The sequence below is a fragment of the Sander vitreus genome, chromosome 13, assembly GCF_031162955.1.
Source record: "Sander vitreus isolate 19-12246 chromosome 13, sanVit1, whole genome shotgun sequence".
NCBI lineage: Eukaryota > Metazoa > Chordata > Actinopteri > Perciformes > Percidae > Sander > Sander vitreus.
This window is the reverse complement of record NC_135867.1, coordinates 11,517,773-11,539,158: the sequence shown is the minus strand read 5'-3', so window position 1 is coordinate 11,539,158 and position 21,386 is coordinate 11,517,773. Positions and strand designations below refer to the sequence as shown.

The following is a 21,386-nucleotide window of genomic DNA, read 5'->3' as shown; positions in this document are numbered from 1 at the left end:
TACAATCAGCCCCACCTTTACCAGCTGCAACACTGAAATGATGAACACATTAATGCATCAATAATTATGATCCAATAATGTAATATATGGGCCATTCTACATGACTACTTTTACTTTTGATACTTTAAGTATATATTTGATGCTAATACTTTTGTACTTTAACTTAAGAGTTTGAAGCAGGACTTTAACTTGTGACAGAGTACTTTTGCATGGTGGTATTGATACTTTTCCTTGAGTAAATGATCTGAATACACCACCACTGATATAATTATATTATAGTAGCAATAACATAATAGTAACAGTTGCACCTTATTTCATCAATTTTATACCTGTAATTTCAGGAATATTTAAAGCCCTGGATTGATTGTTGTACATTTTATTTGTTTGTACCATGGCCCCATTTCTGATTGGCTAGCAAGAATCCGATAAAATCACCACAAAGTCACTAGTCACGCATTGCCAGACCTTCCTCTACAGCGCTGCGGAGGAGGGTCTGGCTACTCCACACAGCATTAAGAGATGGATAGAAAAAAATGCTCTGGTTTATAGGCATTTTTTAAATCAATCACAATCTTCTTGGGACTAGGCCAGCACTAGTCTAATTCTTCAGCACTGTTGAGATAGGTCTGGCAACGCTAGACTACCACTAGGCTGTCTCATCAGATGTAGACTGTTGGTATAAAGCCTGCCATTGGCCTGCCAATCGCTGCCTCCGGGGCTAAGCGCCACACAAGACGATAGTGATTGGTTTAAAGAAATACAAACAAGCCAAAACGTTTTTTTTCTCCCATACCAGAATGATTGAACTTTTCTACAGCTCTGACACAGCACTGAGGAGATAGGTCTGCCAATGCAAGACTGGGTCACCACCAACTGCCATTCGAAATCAATATACAACTGGCCTAGTAACATTGTTAGGCACTATTTGTTTGCTGAGGCATCCCCCTGACCTAGGTTAAACACCAAACACTTTTAAAACTGGCAATCTGAGCACAGCTTCACTTTTTGTCCGTAGTAATCGGCCACCGTATAAGTGAAATAATGCACTCCTAGGTGTCCTATTATATGAAAATTGTGAATGAGGTGGGGGCATTAATTTTTATATTTAAAGATAACTCGTCTCAGACTGAGCAGGGTGTTAAGTAATGTGTTATTACTTTATGTCAGCAAATTGATGTCTATGATTTCTATCAGATACCATGCAAAATGAAGGAGACCACACAAGAGTTTAAGGTAATATTTTCTGGAATGCTTTTGCCTGCATTTTTTTCCCCTTGCCAATGCCAACTTCTTTTTTGGTCAATGTTTTTTTTTTCTTTTCTTCTCTTTCCCAGATCCAATTGAAATTGTATTTTTTTTTCTTTTCTCTTCTTCTTTTTTTTTTTTTTTTTTACCGTCTTTCAAGCACCCCATTCCTCCATCTTTATTGGCAAAAGCAAACATGCTAGTAAATTAGAAATCAATTTTTTTACAAACAAAATACATGAAGAAAATACATCCACATCCTGCAAATATAAACAGTAACAAATCCAAAACTATTATTGAATAAACATTTTTTTTTACACCATTGTGATAGTAGCATACAGAATATAGTACAAAAGTGGGAGAGACCTTCTCTGAATCCTCACACAAGCAAGAACCCTGCCAGTACAGGTTTGTCCTATACAACTGCCAGTGACCTCATATAAAAAAATATGAGCAAATCATATTAAAGTACTAAGTGCCAAAGAGAGACGCTTCAGCTTTCCATCGCACACACCTAAACCTAATTTTGAACGCCACAGAACTCAAATGTTTTAAATGGACCACTGGCAGGAGACGTCTGAGTTATCAGTCAACAGTGAGATATGCAATCCAAACAAGAGTGCTACTGACATTGTAGTTGGGAGGAAAACACGTAATGTGTTTCAAACTGTTCCACACCCCTTTACATGTGGTGTTAGATCTAAATTATCTGTTACTGACTATTGCCACGTAGATCTCTACCTGCATGCTTGTGTAAAGTAGTGAGACTGCTACAAGCAACTAATAAGTTACTATCTCTCCTTTGTTTAGGTTCTTCAATCTGACTGGTTGTTTTATTTGATATGATCAGTTTAGTTGAGTTATGATAAGAATGTATGTAAACTTTTCGTTTCAGGGAAGCAACTAAATTGAAAACTTGCTAAACTGTTAAACATGTATTTCTTGCATTAAGCACGTTTCCATGTGAACGTTAATGACTTTCATTCCTCCCACCCTGAGGATTCTAAAACACATTTGCAAAATAAAACTTTTTTGTTATGAAAGATGCACATTGTGCACTTGTACAGTGGGTTAAGAGCACTGTTTTGAGACACAGGCAAAGGTGCACTAATTCCCAAATAATATAGTGAGGTGCATGACTCCCACTGCCATTCAACGGAGTGTTTTCCACAGCTCAGAAAGTTTAAAAAGAAAAAAAAAGAAAAAAGAAATGTGCTACTTAGATGACAAATTTAGTAAAATCAAAGACTGGTTTAACACGAATGAAATATTCTTGCGAATAAGCAGAGATGCTAAGCACTCTTGCTTGACCTTTTCTGACTGTTGAAAATGACAAAAACACTTAAAAAAAAAACTTTAAAAAAAAGTACAACAGTAATTTCTCTTTCAAGCATTTACAAAATTTACAAAAAGTAAATCACAAATCTTGTAAAAATTCAGCCATACGCTGATTGTGTAAGGCAAAGAAATTATATATATATATATATATATATTAAAATCAACTGTTTACATTCAAACACCCGTCTATGGATCTCATTTTTTTAAATGGGTGATCTGATCCTTGTCCTGCCAGGCCTGATGGATGACCAGGAGACAGAATAAAACAAGTGAAAAATGTTACACACTCTTAGAAAATGTAAACTATAAACACCCATGTGGGTGTTTATATTTACACTGAGTGGCACCGGACATTTACTGAGCAACAAAACACAAGGGGGGGAAATTTGAAGATTCATTATAAGACTGTATTGGCGTGCATGAACACGGCGATTTGTAAACAAGTTTAGATTTTTCTATTGCACTGGTATCTTTTTTTTGTACCTGCACTGGCTCCAATATGGTTGTGGTACAGTATCAGCACCTTTTGGTGCTGGGTAAAGGTGGCTCTGTTTAGTTAGAATACAACATGCACAAACTAGCATATAGTCATGCCAGCACAGTGAGTCACCGTCAAAAATATTTGGATGATTGGATCCTTTAACATTTTGGGCTTGGAAAAATAAATAAATCTCTCTCTGGTAGCAACAGAGAATGTTCTATTGGTGAGGGAATGGCTGTCCCTGAACTGAGGACAAGATCTTTCAAAAAACTGGTGAGAAAAAGGCTTAAATACAGTATGTATAAAAATACCTATTCACAGTAGACACAACTTTTGTGCATTACTGATATTAATTATCTGGTATGCACACTGAAACTTATGTTATTCTATCTATAAGAACAACTTAACATTTATCTTTCTCAGCAAAAGTGAGAGGTTTTAAATAATTGTTCAGTCGAGGGATACAAAAACTGTCGGCCCTCTAAACTTCTTTTGATGTACAGTAAAGTAACAACGTTTTTACTTTGATTAGAGTCTAAAATTACTTAGTTCGACAATACTGGAACAGAAGAAAAATGTGAGTTTGGTTGTATTGATTTCATCTGCTTGTCGGAAAGAAAGAAGCGACCGATTTTGCTGAGGTGCCGGTCACGACGAATCACAATGCCTTCATCGTCTCCAGGATCGGCTCTCGTATTCGTCATCTTCATCGTCGTCCTCCTCCTCTTCTTCCTCTTCACCGGGCAAATACGAGCTAGCTTCCTTCTGTTTGGATGAAAAACAAAACAAATCTATTGTTTAGCTTTGAACACCCAAACTGATGAGATGAGCCCCTCTCACACAGCCTGTTCAAGGCAGGACTGATGCGCCTTTAAGCTGCCTCGCCGTCTGTGTGAGAGTTACGAAGAGGGGGACAGAGTTGCCGCGACTTTAAGCCAGCAGCGAGGGCAGTCACAGAGCCGTAACAGTGCCGAACCAACGTCCGTGTGAAAAGGGACCGCCGAAACATCCAAAAACACGATAATACAGAATGAGGATTTCACCTGACAGTAATGCCATATTACTCAAAGGGCTAAGATGCTTTTAGTACTGAGAGGCTTGCTGTGATTTTCCATTGGGAGCAGCAGTGAAACATTTAGAAGCACTGGAAAGAAATGTACGAGTTAAATCTGTGAACGTAACTAAAACTTCCAAAAGTTTCCCTGCTTCGAATTTCAAGTTGTGCTGTACATGGACTTCCTGGTTTCTGGGTGGCTATATTTTAGCCGTTTGTGTGTGATGTGTCATACCGCATTGTCCTCATCTTTAGCCTCTTCCTCCTCTGGCTCCGTTGTGACAGAGGGTGTTTTAGGTTTGTACCAGGAAATCTGCAGCACACGACCTTTGAACTTAGCTCCTTGGTTAGCTGCCTGGAAAACAAAACACGAGTTGCAAGTTATACCTTTTGCATTTGACTATCATTTCATTTTAGATGATTAGAGGGCGCAAAAGAAGAAAGAAAGGAGGCAAAGACAGACCGGTCTGATTCAGAGACATGCGACTTACATTCTCCGCTTCGCTTCGTGTCTTAAAAGTCATGACGACGCTGTTGGCGTCTTGGTCACGGACATCCTCGACCTCACCAAATTTCTAAGATTAAAAAAAAAAGAAGATCAGGATTAACTGCAGTGTAATTGTTCAATAATCAATTTAAATTCCCTGTGTAACAGTTAACAGTGTGACTCCTGAACCTGTAACTAAATAATAGAGGAAGTGTAACAGTCCTCACCACAAAGTGCGGCTTTAGCTCGTCCTTCTCCTCCTGAGTGACCCCCAAAATAGCCAGGGCTCTGGGTCTGTGGTCGACCACCATGCGGTTCACGGTCCCGCTTCGCGCCATCATCTCCCGGCTGCGGCCCCTGCCGCGGCCCACGTGCAAAGAACCGTGCTCCAGCCCCATCTTACCTCGGCCCCGACCTCGACCCACTGGGGGCCGGATCAGACCCAACCGAGTCGCCTAAAAGAGGACAGTTCAGTAGGTTTAATGTTATAAAACAACCGAGTAGCTGCTGCTTTTTGTCAATACACACAGGCAAGAATAGATGGGCGCCACCTGGCTGCGTTAAAATAATCATTACGAACAGATGTGGAAAACCAGATTGTGCGTCTTGATGCTGTGCTGTTGTGCTTTTCATTGTGAAAACAAAAAAGAAAACTACAGTGTTTTAATTCATCATGGGTCTACAAACTTAAACATTCTTTACACTTGACTCTGGTCCTTCATTCCTCGGTCACTCTCCACCCTTTACCATTAGTTGTCACTCCTCCATTTTTAAAGTGACATCTCCTGGCTTCCTAACCACTCCAGAACCACTCTCCTATCCATTTGTCCCTCACTCACTTCTCCCTCTAATTGTCATCCCGCGATTTTCTTACAAGGACCAGCGGCTCAAACTTTAATGAGACGGCACGCCATCAGTGTTGGACCTGTGTCTAATTTGGCTTCGTTAGCAGCTGTCCCTCTGGGATTGCTTGAGTGGCTGCAGTTTAATGTGCAGAAGGAGGGTTGGGGTTTGGATGAATATGCATTTTTAATAAACTAATTTAGGACGCATAGGGGTAGAAGGGGAAAAAAACATGCTAGGCAGGGTGTTGCTAACAACAGCTATGTTCTTTTTAGGCTGGTCTTGTGACACAGCCGACCTAGTGTGTGTGTGTCTGTGTGTGCTGCTAGTTTAGATGACAAAAGAGAAGTGGGCAAAGTCTGAGCTGACTAACAGCCGTGGATGTACCTTCAATTTTTTTTTTTCATGGATTAAAAAAAAAAAAAAACCCCCAAAACTATTTCATTTAATGATGAAAAGCCTAAAAAAAACAGACTCATGTACTTTTAGGTTGTGTGACATATACCCAATAACATATTGTCTTCTTGCATACTTCTTAACATTCTGTGCCCTTTTTTTCTTATTAGCTACGTAACTCACTTATCAATCATATATAGGATACCTGACTAATCGAGATATGCCCGAGAGCGTGTTTTTGCATTTGCATCTCCTCTTAGTTTTAATGCTACCAAAATGGTTAACTCGTACATTGTGCGAAGGACGCACGCACGCAGTCTCTTTTTCCTTTCTCTCATCTTTTCCGCCGTGTGTCGCGCGTACCCGCTCGCGGTGTGAAGCGCGTGTCCGTGCTATTCTCGCACATGTAGGGAACCTTGTGAATTAACCTGCAACATGTCAGCTGTTTGGAAATTGTTCAGCGTGTGTGCAGAAGACAACAAGTTTGCAATATGCAACACCTGCGAGGAAAAAGTAGGGCGTGGAGGGACGACACCAAAAACCAAAATCACATTTCTTTTTATAGTGATCCATTATCTGTTCAAAAAATGTTCTATGTTCTGTGCAAAATGTTCATGTTTTTCTTTTACCTGTATCTTTACATAATCAGGCAGTGTTGAGTGATATCTTATTTGCTGACTTCCTCTAAGGCATTTCTTGGTATCGCATCCTCAAATTCAGCGTTCAAGAAAAATGCTGAAGATGAAAGATGCGGCCACTGTCATCTCTTTGTGCACTGCTAGCTATCTTTTCAGATTGTTGGCCTGTGGTTATGTACTGTGTGCGTGTGTGTGGGCGTGTGTGCATGTGTGTATTACCTCCACCTGCAACTGTCCCAGTTTTCTCTTTAGGTCTGTTGTATCCTCTCCAGAGGTCATCTTCTTGTGAAAGTCCAGCTCAGCATCCAGCAATTCCTTCTGGGCCTGGTGGTCACATATGTAAAATGAGAAAACACTTCAGTTTTTCCATTTCTTTTTTTGTATTTAGTAAGTCAGTTTCAAAATAGATCTACAGTGGATGGACAGAACTCCACATGGCCATCTCTGTGTAAGGCCGCGCTCAGAGAGCATCTGGCGACTCCAGCGATCCGCAGCAGGGATGTGGGGCAGTGTGGGAGTGTCACCAAATGGCCTATTTGTGTGACACGCCGTTTTGTTCTGTAGACTTTATATTTCACAATTATTGTTTTCCGTCAGAGTGTCTCGACATTTCCATCCTCACTTGAAAGCAGCTTAATTTCTCAGAAAGAAAAAGAGAAGAGACGTGCTGTGTCCTGTGCTTGGTGCTGGAGCTCGTTGCAGGAAGTCGGCGGTTAAACAAACCCCCGGGCAGCGAAGTTCTTGCGTTTCGTTTCTTACCCTCATAGTTATTTAAAAACGTTCTTGTGGCAGCGATAGAGTACTGTTTACTGTATGGTACTCTTACAACGCCCCAAAATGGACTGACAAGTCTTACGCTGGTTACACGGCCACTGTAGCGTGACGTTGGGTTGCTTTTCTCCAAAAGTTGAATTTGTCTTTTTGGCACCCTACTAACGCACTATCCCCATTCAAAATGAATGGGAGCACTGGCGTTTTCGCCGGACTACCTGCTCTAGTCTGAACGCGGCCTAAAAAAGGAGATGATGCACTCCATCATGCTCCTGACCAAAATGGCCCAAACTTACATCAGTCTTGGTCTTGGACTGGCCGTGGTTGGGTTTGGCGCTGGATACCTGGGAGGCAGGGTTCATTTCATTCTGCAGCTGTGCGATCTTCTCCGTCAGCTCCTTCAGGGTCTTCATGATGTTGGCTCGTTCCTCGGGTTTCATCCCTCGGTTCTTCTCAAGGCGGTTTATCAAGGCCTGGAGGAAGGAGGACGAGCAGTGAGAAAGAAGAAGGTGTAAAAGACAGGAAAAGAAATTTGGGGGGGAGGTAAATAGAAGGGAAGGAATGTTGAGGCCAGTCTTACCTTCTGACACTCAATCTGTGTCTTTAACATCTCTTGCTTCTGCTTTCTCATGTCCTGCTGGAGTTTTAATGCCTCCTAAAAAAAAAAAAAAAAAGACATTCACTGAAGTGAAAATTTGCTGTAGGTGGATATTTCATTTCTCAATGGTGGCCCCTGAGGGAAACAAATGGTTAATCCCAGCTCTGCTATTCTCGTATCCAGTCAAAATATGTATTATAAAATTAAGCCACATGCCTGTTTCTTCTTGAGGACTTCTTGTGCTTCTAGTGCTTTTCCCGTTTTTCCAAAGCTCTTTGAGGAGGACTTTAGGGCTGTGGAAGTATAGGGGCCCTTCTGGGTATTTGTCAGTGCAGGCACCACCTAAGTGCCACACACAGAGACACAGACACAGAGACAGAGAGAGAGAGAGACAGACCGAGAGAGAGAGAGAGAGAGAGAGAGAGAGAAAATCACAATGAGCTTGTGTACAGCTGCAATAGACATGAGCAAGAATGCATTAAGTGCCAACAAATTCTTATTTATTCTCCTGCATTACTCCTATTCTTATATGCTATCAGGATCAGCTGACCAGTGTCATTGGACTGTAATCTTTATGTCTCTGAGGCCTCTAGTTTCATAGCGGTGAACTGGCGGTAACATGTTCTCGTTTACAATGGCACACACACCGCAGGGCAGGGTTTATTAATTCTAATATTTGTGTGTTGGGAACAATCCACCTACACTGTTGACTGGACGCACTGACTGTCCCGATAATATTATACCGAACATGCCAACACGCTAAACTAAGGTAGTTAACATAGTTAAAATTATACCAGCATGTTAGCATGCTGACATGAGCATTTAGCTCAAACACTACTGTGCCTAAGTACAACTGCACAGATTGATATTAAGTGTGGTATTCAAAGCTTGTTGAAACAAATCATGTATTTGAAATTGCCATTTCACCCAGGTCTGGCATCATCTGACACCTGCAGATAGACTAAAACGTACAGTGACAACGTCTGCGTTTGTGTTCAGGCTGCCCGGCTTGGTTGTAGCTGTGACCCCAGGCAATGCTTGCAGGTGATGCTTGGGTACAGTCTTGTTCAACACGTAGGCGGCTGGACTGTGCTGCTTGATACCCTGCAGATCAAAGAAAAGGGAGAAAAAAAGTCAATCTGATGAAGGAGTGGTAAAACTAAAGCCCAGTTCAGCCCAGGACACCACCCGTTTCAACAGCCAATAGCGAGGTCGGCTTGTAAAGTCAGTTACAAACTATAGAATCAAAATGATCCATAATCCATTTTATTTCTGTTACAAACGGTCAACTGGTTGAAATGGCAGAGTTCTGGGACCCACAAGCGCCCACGAGCACGATATATAATCAAGCGAGCTAGAGTGACTTAAGAGAGGGAGCAGTGTTAGAACAAAGCCGTGAATCGGAGAAATAAAACACTGTTTTCGCATTTCATCACTACTAGAAATGCAGCTGTAACAAGCATCTCATTATGACTATCCACATTCATATTTTTGGATGCTACAAATGATATCCAGCTACAAAAGAAAACCAAAGTCTGAAGTTAGAACAGAAGTACAAAGAGTGGTTGCTATGGAGAGGATACACCGTCTCGTCACATTGGTGTAAACTGGCAGGTTTCAGAATGTTGCAGACCGGCGCGTTGCAAGAAATTGCAAGTTTCAACTCGTCTCGTCGTGAATCTTTGGTCTGAACTGGGCTTAAGAGATCATCACGAAAAGATGAAGGACTTCTACTGGTTTCAGCTCTAACCTTATGCATGTTGCTGTGCTGCAGCCCCTGGCTGGGCACTGCCCCGGCCACCTGGCTCCCTGAGCTCTGCTCCGGCTGCTGAAGCCCTGTGTTGTTGGTGCCGGGCTCGCGGTGCCAGTACACACGGATGAAGCGATTGTTGAGGACCGCCTCGATGCTGGATATGGCCCGCCTGGCCTCTTCATTCTTTGTGTACTGGATTAACGCTGCCTCTGGGTCTCCGCCAAATACCACCTGGATTGAGTTTAGAGTGTGCGGAGTAGGTATGTGAATTAGATGAAACAAATTATTCTGTAGATATGAACTTCATGAACTCTGCTAAACATTGAGCTATTTGTTTTTGTCCAAAATTAAATGATCATTACATTAAAAAGTCATGTAAGTTTTGTTTCTCTTTTTTTCTTTTTGAGTTGAGTCTAAAGGTATATGTGAGCCACATATAGTAAATGTGACATCCAGTTACATTTTGTCCTGCATCTTCTGTGAATCCTGCACTGTATGTCTGTCATGCATCTTAAAAAATGCAAAATTTAAATCATTTTCACTCGACTTTTTGGCAAACTACAGTCTACTACTACTTCTTCTGCTACTATTGTCTACACTTGTCAAAATGATCCCTTCAACAATGAGAACTGTAGCCCTTTGCAAGTCTGCTCAGCGCAAAGCAGCAATTTATGCATTTTACCTGGATATTGACGATGGTTCCAAATTTGCTGAAGTGCTCATTGAGCTTGGTGATGTTGTTGAGCTCACGTGGGATCTTGCGCACCTCCAACTTAGTGTTCACATAGTGATACCTCTTGGGGAAAGTGTTCTTATGTTGGTTGTTAAAGCCGGGCCTAAAACAAGAAGAAGACTGATGTTGATACCTGAAGTTCACCACAGTATTTGCTTTAAAGAAAGATAATGGGAAAAGCAGACAAGCCAATCAACATTTTAGGATAACAATGATAAGCAGTGAAATCGAACCCAGATTGATGACCTGAGGTTTGAGTTTCTGCCTTCATACTGAAGTTCCTATAAACCACATATCAGTTCTACTTGAAAATGAGGAACATGTTTAACCTGGTTGACACTCAAATTGGATTAGAAGTAGAGCCAATGGAAGCATCCTAGTAGTCACAGGGATGTTTGTGTGCACCTGCTTCCCACAACTGACACTAAAGATAGGCTCCTGATTTATGAGTCACCTTGGCTTAAAACAAGCCTCTCATTGCAGTGACAGGAAATGGGGGAGGCAAGGATTTGTTTGATCAAATTTCCACTGGCTAGCTAGTTTCTTTTAATTTTTTTTCCAAGCTTAATGATTTCCATAAAAGGCAGGACATTTCTCCATTTCAAATTTTAACATCAGTAAAACCCTTAAAACGTGCGCGTCTTTAAAATCCTTACTTCTCCAACCAGGGTTTTTTAGCTGCTGGTCCCTCAGCTGTACTGGGTACCATGGTTCTCTTCCTGCTGTCCTGCTCTGTGTTGAAACGGGACACATTACTTCCAGGAGTGCTGGCTGCAGTGGCAGGCTCTGTCTGGATCACTATGTTGGCAGCTGAAAGACGAACACACAGACAAAAACCACAGAGAAACAATTATCACTAACTAACACTTTTGCATATAGTTATATCCATCATAAAGCTGTCCATCATCATCCATCTGTCCAACCATGCCCATTGCCCAGGATTAGTTTAGGGAAGAGTGTGACTACTAAGAAGGTGAATATTTGCTACCTCTGGAGCCTTGTCCTTCGTTGGAGGTGAGGCCGATAAGGTTGGAGCGCTGCGTCTGCACCCGGGGAATGAACTGACGGTACGGGTTACGACCTGCTGCAGTCAGGCCTGGCGACTCTGGGTTATAGCCCTCTGGATCATAGTTATCTAATGTGTAAAAATGAACACGCACACACACACAAAAACACAAACGCACCAAGACTTAGAGCAGGGAATATGAAAAATCTTATTAACAGCCATAATGTGAAAAAATTCAAATGAAAGAAAATGAACAAAGATAAACTGAAATTACACTGAAATCAAGCAGTCTGGCATTAATAAGTAAGTACTGCCTGGCATTCAGTGACCTATCTAGCACACACCAATCTTGTAAAGAAGTGATGAGTTTAAATTAGGGCTGCAACTAACGATTTTAATAATCGATTAATCTGTCGATTATTTTTTCGATTAATCGGATAAAAAGAAACGCATTAATTTACGTCAACTCAATACATACTTGTTGTTTTAGTTAATAGTTGTGTAAAGGTAAGTAACCCAAAGCACGCACGCGTTAGATTCGTTGTTGCAGCCCTAGTTTAAATGTGTCCAACTGAGTAACAGAAACAACCTCCGACAGTCTGTTAAATACAGCTCTAAATAGTAATTCAAATAAATATGTAATAATGAGAAAAATATATACAAATGAAAATAAATGAAAGTACAGTAATTGTAATGGAAAAACGTATATCTAAGATGATAATAAAGATGAAACACCATAAGATGACAATTCTTATCCTGAGCCACAGTTTACTGTAATACGAAAGGCAAAATTTAACAAAATGGGACCTTTGATGACAGACGTCATTTTGGCTATCCGAGTTGAATTAAGGTGTTTGTAAATAACTAAAAATAGACCCACTCCATTTGAACTAAGCACTAGCTTTTCTGTTTAGCTGGAATTATCCATAAGCTGAATTACACTCAACACAATAAGATGTGGCAGAGTTCATGTTAATTGCTAATAGCTACTTTGTCTTAGGTTAATAAACAGTGCTACCCTCTGGTCAAAAGCCATTACTGCAGTCTGAAGAAATACATGTGCATCACACACACACCGCATCCACTACAACGTCACGCATAAAACAACTTTTGAAGGAGAAAAGAAAGACAGGGTAGTCCACAAAAAGCAACCTAATGCTCACTTGCTTAGTCTGTATAGTTCAACCTTAACTATTTAGTCATTTCTACCAGGGCTGCAATGGTTTGTGTATTCGTACCGAACCGTCACGGTCCGGGGGTCGCAGTCCGGTGCACGAGAATACACAGCATGTAGACTGGTGTACGTATTGTGGAACCAAAGTTCACAGGTGTGAGTTCTGCCCAGAATTTTTTGTTTGGGTGCTTTGAATGTTTAAATATAGCAAAGGTGGAACTAATTGAAAAACTCCTCCCAATGCACACATTGTATTTTGTATCATTCAATTTACTTTGGTATTTTCAATTTCATAGCATGAGAGATGCATTTTAGTTTTATAGCCTATTGTGACCTGTTGCCTTTTGGCAAAGTGTTTTAGTGTTTGCATGGTGTAATACAGAAGTGTTTGAAATGTTCCTTATTTTTATAATGAAAATAGTTTGCCGAAGTTGCTAGTGGGCAAAATGTCCCAATCAGTTCCAAGCAAGAGCATTTAATCCGTATTTGACACTTGCACTACGATCGGCTCAAAACAAATGAAAAACATATCCTCATGCGTTGGTTTGTTTCTCCGCGTTACCAAACTTGCACCAAACTGTGCCTCCTAAACCGGGATATGAACCGAGCCGAGACTTTTGTGTACCGCTACACCCCTAATGTCTACTATAATTAAACAAAAACAGGAAAACAGGAAATAGAGCACTAAACAAAAGACCATAATTTCCCAATCTGAATAGGAAAAGCATCGCTGCTTACATTCAGACTGGACATATTGGGGACGAAGAGATACAGATGAGGACGAGGAGGGAGGAGGAGGAGGAGGAGGAGGAAGAGTAGGCGGCAGCCCCACACCAGGCGGTCCAATAGGAGGAGAAGAAGTGATTGCCGTTTGGTGGTTAGGGGTATCAATTCCACTGGTTACTATCAGTGGGGGTCCTGAGGGAGACACAAGCCCATGCTAATGACTCAGGTATATCACAAGTATGACAGTGAGTCTTTGATTTGTGCTACTAAAACGTATGTCATGCCAGACAGGTTGCTTTAATATGACAGTGAAGGTTCCAGAAAGTGATAACTGTTCAATGCAATGCTTCCACGTTACGATAAAACTATATCATTTGCATTAGATTTATAGCAAAATCACAAGAGAAACATCACAGTAAGAACATCATTTCATGAACCAGCATATTCAAGGCAACGGTAGGAATAAGCCAGAATTAGACAGGACGGTATGTAGAAAGAACAGCAACCTAATGAACGGCCTTTTCTTCTACCAGGTAAATAAAACCCTCTCTACGCAGAGTGTGGTGTCTGTGTTCAGTGTGTTTCCACACATAATGTAGTCTCTAGAAATAATACTGATAAATACTGTATAAATCAAAGCTGGATTTCCAGTATAAAAAAAAACCTTCTAAACACAATAAATAAACTAAAACAAAGGTCATAAAAACAACCAAGGTAGTGAAATTATGCCTGTGTATCTAAACAAAATGTTTGTCAGAAGTTCTGAATCAGCTATAGACAAATTAAGGACTATTCTCTTAGAAGAGATTTCTGATCTGTGCAACACTCCCATCAGTTATGACATACAACATATCATCAAAATGTTTACCTAATTGTTGGTGGAAGCAAGAAAAAGAGTAGTCACTTATATCCACTTTAAAAAATTGATAAGGGAGCACATTACCAGAGATGGAGGAAAAGTGTCTATCTGCACTGGTTTGTAAAAATCAAGTCACCGGTCGCTTTCACAATTGCACTAGTCACGGGAAATGTTACCGCTCACGTCAATTGGAATTTCGAGACGTTTCCATTTATGCACCAGTGTTGAGGTACTACTTACCAGTCATGGGGAAGACGCCCGGTGGTGGTGGCTGGCCATAGGGTGGCATCGCAGGCATCCTGAGGGGAGGGGGTGGCTCAGTGATCGGGGGCATGGGCAGGCCAGCGGGGGGCATAACAGGTGGTGGAGGGAACGGAATCATGTTCGGTAGATTGACATCATCAACGATGAGAGGGTCGTTGCCGTGGTCGAATGGACAAAGGTCACCACGGACACAAAATCCCTTTTCTGTGTGAGGGAGAACAGATGTCAAAATATAGCTTTTTCATACAGAATGTAGGTATTTGAGATGTTTAGGACACCGTTTAAATAAAAACTCTAAGCAAGACCTACAAATCTTCTCGCTACTTTTCCCTCAGATACTTAAAAGTATCTATTTGTAACCTACTGTAATCCTTCTAAGGGGTTTGGGCCCCTGGAAGTCAAATTCATTCACACAAATATTACTGAAAGTAAAATAAGAACAAATATAAAGAGCAATGAGGATAAATAAACAAGATGAAAGCTTGTCCAAGATCAAAACAGCTAAAACATACAGTGCATGTATTTACCCCACAGTCTCATTAAGAAACTGGGTCCCTAGTGGCTGTGTTTGAGCACTGTGACAGATAGCAGTGTGCTTCAGGGACAGTGGTTAACTTTAAACCCTTGTGTCTCTGGTGAGCCTGCTTGCTTTCCTACATTTCACTGGGGAGAAAAGAGCGAGTGCTAAACAGTGGTCATTAGTGATGAGACAAAATAAAATAAGGCAACCGATAACCCTTAATGGGAATATAATGTTAAAGATTAGACAGCAAACCTTACAATGACAACGTAACTTTCTGCAGAAATAGTTAAACATCAATACGCTCTGAGATGGAGGAAGGAATGTTGCGGCAAAAAAAAAAAAAAAAAGAAGAATTGTTAGTAAGCATAAATAAAGGGCAAGGAGGAAAAGATGATTCACTTTGTTCCTACCATCATAATCCCTGCAGCGCTGTTTGAGCGAAACAGTCTTGTTGCTAAAAGGCTTGCCGACAACATCTTGCCTCTGGGTACCATAGTAGCCAGACCAGCTGTCTGTAGTGCTATCGGGCAGGTGAGCCGGTGTTACTACGGGAACACCTCCCGGTCCTGAGACTCCAGCGGACGACGAGGAAGAAAAGGGGTGCGGAGGTGTAGGCAGGGGCAGAAGAGGCGACGGGTGCTGCTGCTGCTGGGAGCCGGATGTGTTGGAAGAGTTGTAGCAGTCTGTATCCTTCCTTTCCAACTCAAACTTAGACTTGAAGTCTGTTGAAGACAAGCAGAAATAGAGGTATTTTAACAAAACACGAATAAGTATTACAGTAGAGTAGTGGGCCATAGCAGAAATGTATACCCTGTCAATATTAAGCTTTTAAAAAACAGATACTTCTTTCTTCATGTCAAACACTTAGAGGTGTAGATTACCGTAACCTTGCGGCTGATAAGGCCAATTCCAGGCCATGTTGTTAAATCCCCACTGATGTGACTGCAAAGCTGTCCACATTGTTCCTTATCGATAACTCCCAGCAACACTGACCAACAATCCAACAGAATATAATACAAACTGCTACATCCACAACTCTGTTCAGTCTACTCTCAACAAACTTAAGCGCCTCTGTGCACTTCACACTCTGCATCACTAATGCACAGTTCGACTGTGCTGACAGGAGCTTCAGCAACTACTACACTCTTGGGTCTGGTCCCCTGTGCTGTTGTTATTGGCTGTGGGGGAACTTTCTCACCTCTGCCTCCTCTGTGCTCCCTGTCCCTGCTCTTTCCTCGGCTGCCACTCCTGCTCCGGCTGCGACTTCGGCTGTAGCTCCTCCCACGGGGGCTGCCCCTGCGCCGCTCGCGGTGCGAGTCATTGACGCTTTTCCCGTGCCGATCAAAGTCGCGCCGCTTGCGCTCATCTCGCCTCCTGTCATCACGGCTCCTGTGTGGTTTATGAGTTAGAGGGAATATATTTCAATAACTATCTTGTAAGGGAAATTATACACACAATCATGTTTGAATGTTTATTACACATACTCCATATTACAGATGTCCAAAACATCTGTATTGCACAGTGTAATAATCATGTATTATTTCTACTTTGTTGATCATTCTGAATCTGTACCATGTAGAGTGAACCTTTGCCTGATTGCTCCCCAGGGTGCTACAAATATGAAAAAAGGTTTCTGGGAAAGTGTGTTTGTGTTCAGCATGTAACAAGTTGCCAGCAGTAACTGTAAGTTGAGACTAGACCATACTAGACAGCCACCAAGGGAAGCAGCTTCATCTCCTGTAAAGTCATACATGGTTCAAGCATGACCCCTGGGAGTGCCAACCAAGAACTGGGACCACTCCAAGGTATAAAAAGGAGGTGAATGGCTTCTCTTGGGTGTGCACATTTCAAACAAACCTTTGTTTTGCGTACCATGCTCGGAGCATTAATAAAGTTTGACAATACTGTAAGAGATTTGTGTCTCATTCCTCTTTTGTCAAAGTGGAATTGCAAAATTGCCACAGCCGTGGTGGATGAGTTAAAGGGAATTTTTTCCAAGAACTATCTTTATGCCTGTTTTAAGAGTCCAACAGGCATATTTAAGAGGGTTGTAGCAGGATTGAATCTTAAACCAGCTATAGTAAATGGAGGTCATAATGATCATATCAAAATACTCTAAATCAGTTCTGGTGGCCTTTATTCAACAGTACTGGAGAAAGAAACAGGCTTTGAGTTGTTATTGGAAAGAGTCTTTCATTTCCCTTGTTTTATAAGCGTATGTTAGATTAGGATTATACTTGGATTACTAAATATATCCTCCCTTCTATCCGATCTGCTCCAAAGCGCTGTGTTAATTTGTAATAAAAAAATAACAGGCTTCTTTACACATTTTACATTAAAACTATTACAGCATTTCTTGGGGCATAATCCCTTTCTTTTCCTAAAAGGCTGTTGGTGTTCAAAATCTACAGGAAGTGTTGAGTTTCATGAACTGTACACAGTGAAAGCACAGAAAAATAAATTGATCAGAATGAATAAATTATAGACAAATGATTTCTGACATTATTTCTGTCATGAAGACAGAGCAACCGATTTAATGCCGCAGAAAGTAAATCAAGCATCAAAGCAGATTAAACACCAACTGTTGTTTTGAATGTTAGTATAACAGTTCTTGTATTGTCTGATCTGTTATTGACAAGGTACACAAGGGACAGGCTACTAGACACCAGGGCCTTCATCAAGCTAAATACAGGACTCGTGGGAAACTAACCATGCAATTATACTGTATATATCGACAGGTTAAGATCTCTACAAAATTATGGGTTTTTATCAGCAGTAAGTAATCTATACCCTATTTATTGCACATTCAGCCTCACTGGGACTTGAATGAAGGTGCTATATGTCTCACATGTCAGAATAGTATCTGCATATATGCTTCGTCATTAAGCTGAGCAGAAACGTATCCCCGAACCCAAAGCCATACCTGGACTCATTGAAGTTCCTCAGAGGACTTCTCCTCCGCCTGTTTTCTCTCTCCTCCTCTGGAGTTTCAGCCTTGAGGGAAAAAAAAAAAAACTGTTACTTGACTTAAACTCTTCTCTATTTTATGTTTTTAAAACAGAAGATTTATATGCAGTGTCCTGTAATACACAATGACATATTTATTAAAATGATTTGATCCGTATGTGACAATACAGATTTTCACAGTCAAGCTATATACAGTGGCACTCATAAGTTTATGAACCCATATTTAAGTTGACTAAAAAGAGGAATAATAAAAAAAATAAAAAAATATATCATCTTTTGGAAATTGATGTTAATGCCTTAATTAAAACCTAGAGATTGGCATGGGGTACTTTCCATAAAACCATCATCTCTTTATCAGGATGAATAGTATCCAGGATACTATGCATCCTGATAAAAGTTCCCTTGGCCTTTGGAATTAAAATAGCCCCACATCATCACATACCCTTCACCATACCTAGAGACTGGCATGGTTTTATTTCACTTAGCCTAATAGCTGGTTTGATTTGCATTGAGAGATGATTTTATGGAAAGTACCCCATGCCAATCTCTAGGTATGGTGAAGGGTATGTGATGATGTGGGGCTATTTTAATTTCAAAGGCCAAGGGAACTTTATCAGGATGCATAGTATCCTGATCCATGAAATAACTGGCCTTTAAAAATAAAAATCTGTCTGACTCTATGGGAATTTAACATAGGGGTGTACTCACTTATGCCCCCTGTATTTTAAGGAAGAACATTTATTTATTTACGATACATTATTCATTCAAAGAAAATTGGTGTCTGTAAAAGTTGGATTTTTCCTCATTTTTTTAATTAAGGCATTAAGATACATTTTATTTATTCCTCTTTTTAGTCAACTTTAGTATGGGTTCATAAACTTATGAGTGTTACTTTATTTTCAGAGTCGTATTGTAGCCAATAAATGTGTCACTATTTCTTTTTACCTCCACAACATCAGATTTGACTGCAGGTGGTTTGACCTCTTCTTTAGGAACTTCCTTGGCAGCAGGATTTCCCAGGTAGTTCTTAGTTGTCAGACATTCAAAGAGTTTATCCACAAATCCTGTTGTCTCTGCAAAGACAACATGAATCATGTGAATATATATATTCATCTTTTATCTTAATTATGTGTCGTTTTGCATACTCCCTTTAAATTGGCCATCAGGCATGAAATGTACTGACATTCCTCCTGGCTGCACTACATATATCCAAAGTCTAATAAACACCAAATAATTAACACAGAAAGAGCAAAGACAATAAACTGCTGCTTGATAAAACATGTAACAAAATGGAAACAAATTAAATAAAAATGTAATAAAAAGGACGTAAAGGAGAAAATGCAATTCACAAAATAAAAAGAAACTATATTCAAAGATTTATTTTATCTTTGGGTACGACTATGACAATAGTTGAGTTCTGACAGGCTTTAGACTTTGCATCTTCATTTACGGTCTTGCGCTGTACAGTACTTTTGCAAAGGAATGGTTCGTACAAGGGAATTTTAACTTCAATCAGCGGCTGTTTTGAAGCAAAAACTAAGATGTTGTTGGAAGGGCACAGAACTGAACTTTAGTGTTAAACCACAAATTCTGCTGACATGTGACATGTGTATTCATCACCAAGCCAATCATATTCTGTGATTGTACTGTGCAATTAAAAGTAAAGTGAAACCATTTAATAAAGTGAAATAATTGTATCCATTAAAAGGAAAGAAAGCACAACTCAACTCAAGCTAAACTAGTTAATGATTCATGTAATACAGGCTGGAGACAGAGGGGGGGAAAGGTGACCATATTGGTGACACAGTAATGTATAGCTGATTGCATCTATAAGTGTATAATGAAACTTAAATTAAATAAATGCAGCTTTTTAGCTTAATTATGGAAGTCTCTGCTGGATTTAAACCTGCAAAACTTTCTTGACCAGCAAGAGCTAGGGTCAATATCACAACTGCATGTTGCAATCACTCACACTGGCAGAAAAGCTTTGTGTGGCATTCATACCTTTTTGTAGGAAGACATCAAGCTGATCGGCACAAAGTGCTTTTAGCTCTTTCTCCGGTTTGTCCTTCTTTACAAGAGCCACGACATAGTTGGCTAATGCAGAGGGGTCAGCATCACATCTGTAGGTTCAAATATGCATTGTCAATATCAGCTACCCTTTCTTTAACAATACAATAGGAAAAAGCAAGGCTAAGTTTTTGTCAAACTACTTAATAAGTAAAACATGGGATTCAAAAGCAAGAAAGAAAACTGAATTCCAACTGCAATAAACTGTATGTCAGTGAGGTGTGCCGTCCAGTGGTGCCCATGCATGCAGACATTTTTTAAATAAATCTAAACTTACACCAAATAAAAAGACAGAATTCCCACCATGCTATATTGTATAAAACCTTTGTATGCTAAAAAGTCCTGTCAGCCAGCAAGTGGTGGGGCTATTACAACAACATTACAAGCACACAAAGCTCCAGTGTGCATAACACCATCTACACTGGGCATCAACTCCTCTTTAATCACTTTGTATATGTGTAAAAACATACATTTATTTATGTGCGATAACGTGTCCTCTTGTAATTACAGTGCAATTTCATGATTTTGCATTTAATTGAGAGGCAGAAAGAGAGGTCGAAAGTGTGTGTGTAACTATGGTAACTCAAAGAGCAAACAATTCTTATGTATTTATGCAAATGTATCTATAATTCAGTAACGCAACGCTGGATAAAGTTCAACATATCCAACACTTATTTAAAATTCAAGTAGTAGCTACCATCTAAGTTGTCTGTTGCGGATTGATAGCTTGCTACAGATCTGTGATAAAGTCACATTATCGTGGGCTAGCTTAGCTAACTAACGGCAATGTTACACAAAAACAAAAGAGCAAAGTACACAATTTCTATTTCTTTAGCGTTAGGTTTGATGACAAGTCCTGCAGTCCCTCCTTACTATGAAAAGCCAGCTAGCGGCAACGGTGGTTTGCTAACTCGTGCAAGAATTTGCCATCAGATTCTAGCCCTCCATTGATGCCTGGCTAACCCACTGGCTAGCTTGCTAACATAGCTAACGTTACGTAGCTAGCATGCAAGCTAAATGTCATTTCAATTCAACACTCACATTGGCTCCAGGAGTTTTGCCAGCCATGACTTCAAGGCTTCAACATTCTCTATGATCATCGTGAGAAGGACTATAATACTGTCTATAAAATGAAAGTGCGTTTCAATAACCCTGCTTTCATCGTCTATAAATTTAATAAGCTTTAAGGCCTTCTGTCTCTCTTCACTGGCAGGTCGGACGAAAGTGTTTACGGCATGGCAATACAAGTTGAGTTGTCGTAACGCAGGCCAGACGACGGACGTTATATATCGTGTCATTATTCAATAGCAATTCCTTAATTTCATGTCAGCGGCTCTACGGTTGTGTATTAAAATATGTACGATTGACCAAATAATACTACATGAATAAAAGTCTTAGTTCACTAACGTTAGATATCTAACAAAATACTCCTGAAAAGTTCTTCGGACTGCATTTCCCAG

The 21,386-nt window shown here is 40.4% G+C and overlaps 1 protein-coding gene across 3 annotated transcripts; it reads right to left on the bottom strand.

The window, feature by feature from the left end:
- Positions 1-1,227: 1,227 nt before the first annotated feature.
- Positions 1,228-21,171, bottom strand: rbm27 (RNA binding motif protein 27). 3 transcript variants are annotated; one of them, XM_078266641.1, is made up of 21 exons: positions 20,968-21,171; positions 19,861-19,979; positions 18,802-18,929; positions 17,813-17,883; positions 16,088-16,278; positions 15,300-15,611; positions 14,343-14,570; positions 13,256-13,435; positions 11,326-11,472; positions 10,994-11,147; positions 10,287-10,440; positions 9,602-9,835; positions 8,824-8,955; positions 8,068-8,193; positions 7,834-7,908; positions 7,598-7,726; positions 6,702-6,806; positions 4,833-5,060; positions 4,610-4,693; positions 4,354-4,473; positions 1,228-3,829 (listed from the first exon to the last, which is right to left on the bottom strand). In XM_078266641.1, the coding sequence occupies exons 1-21, from the start codon at positions 21,024-21,026 to the stop codon at positions 3,734-3,736; spliced, it is 3,072 nt and encodes a 1,023-aa protein (XP_078122767.1). In that variant the 5' UTR covers positions 21,027-21,171; the 3' UTR covers positions 1,228-3,733. The 3 variants fall into 3 exon arrangements, with proteins under 3 accessions (XP_078122767.1, XP_078122766.1, XP_078122768.1); XM_078266640.1 differs by having other exon boundaries at positions 7,550-7,726; positions 20,968-21,170; XM_078266642.1 differs by lacking the exon at positions 13,256-13,435 and having other exon boundaries at positions 7,550-7,726; positions 20,968-21,169.
- Between the last annotated feature and the right edge of the window lie 215 nt (positions 21,172-21,386).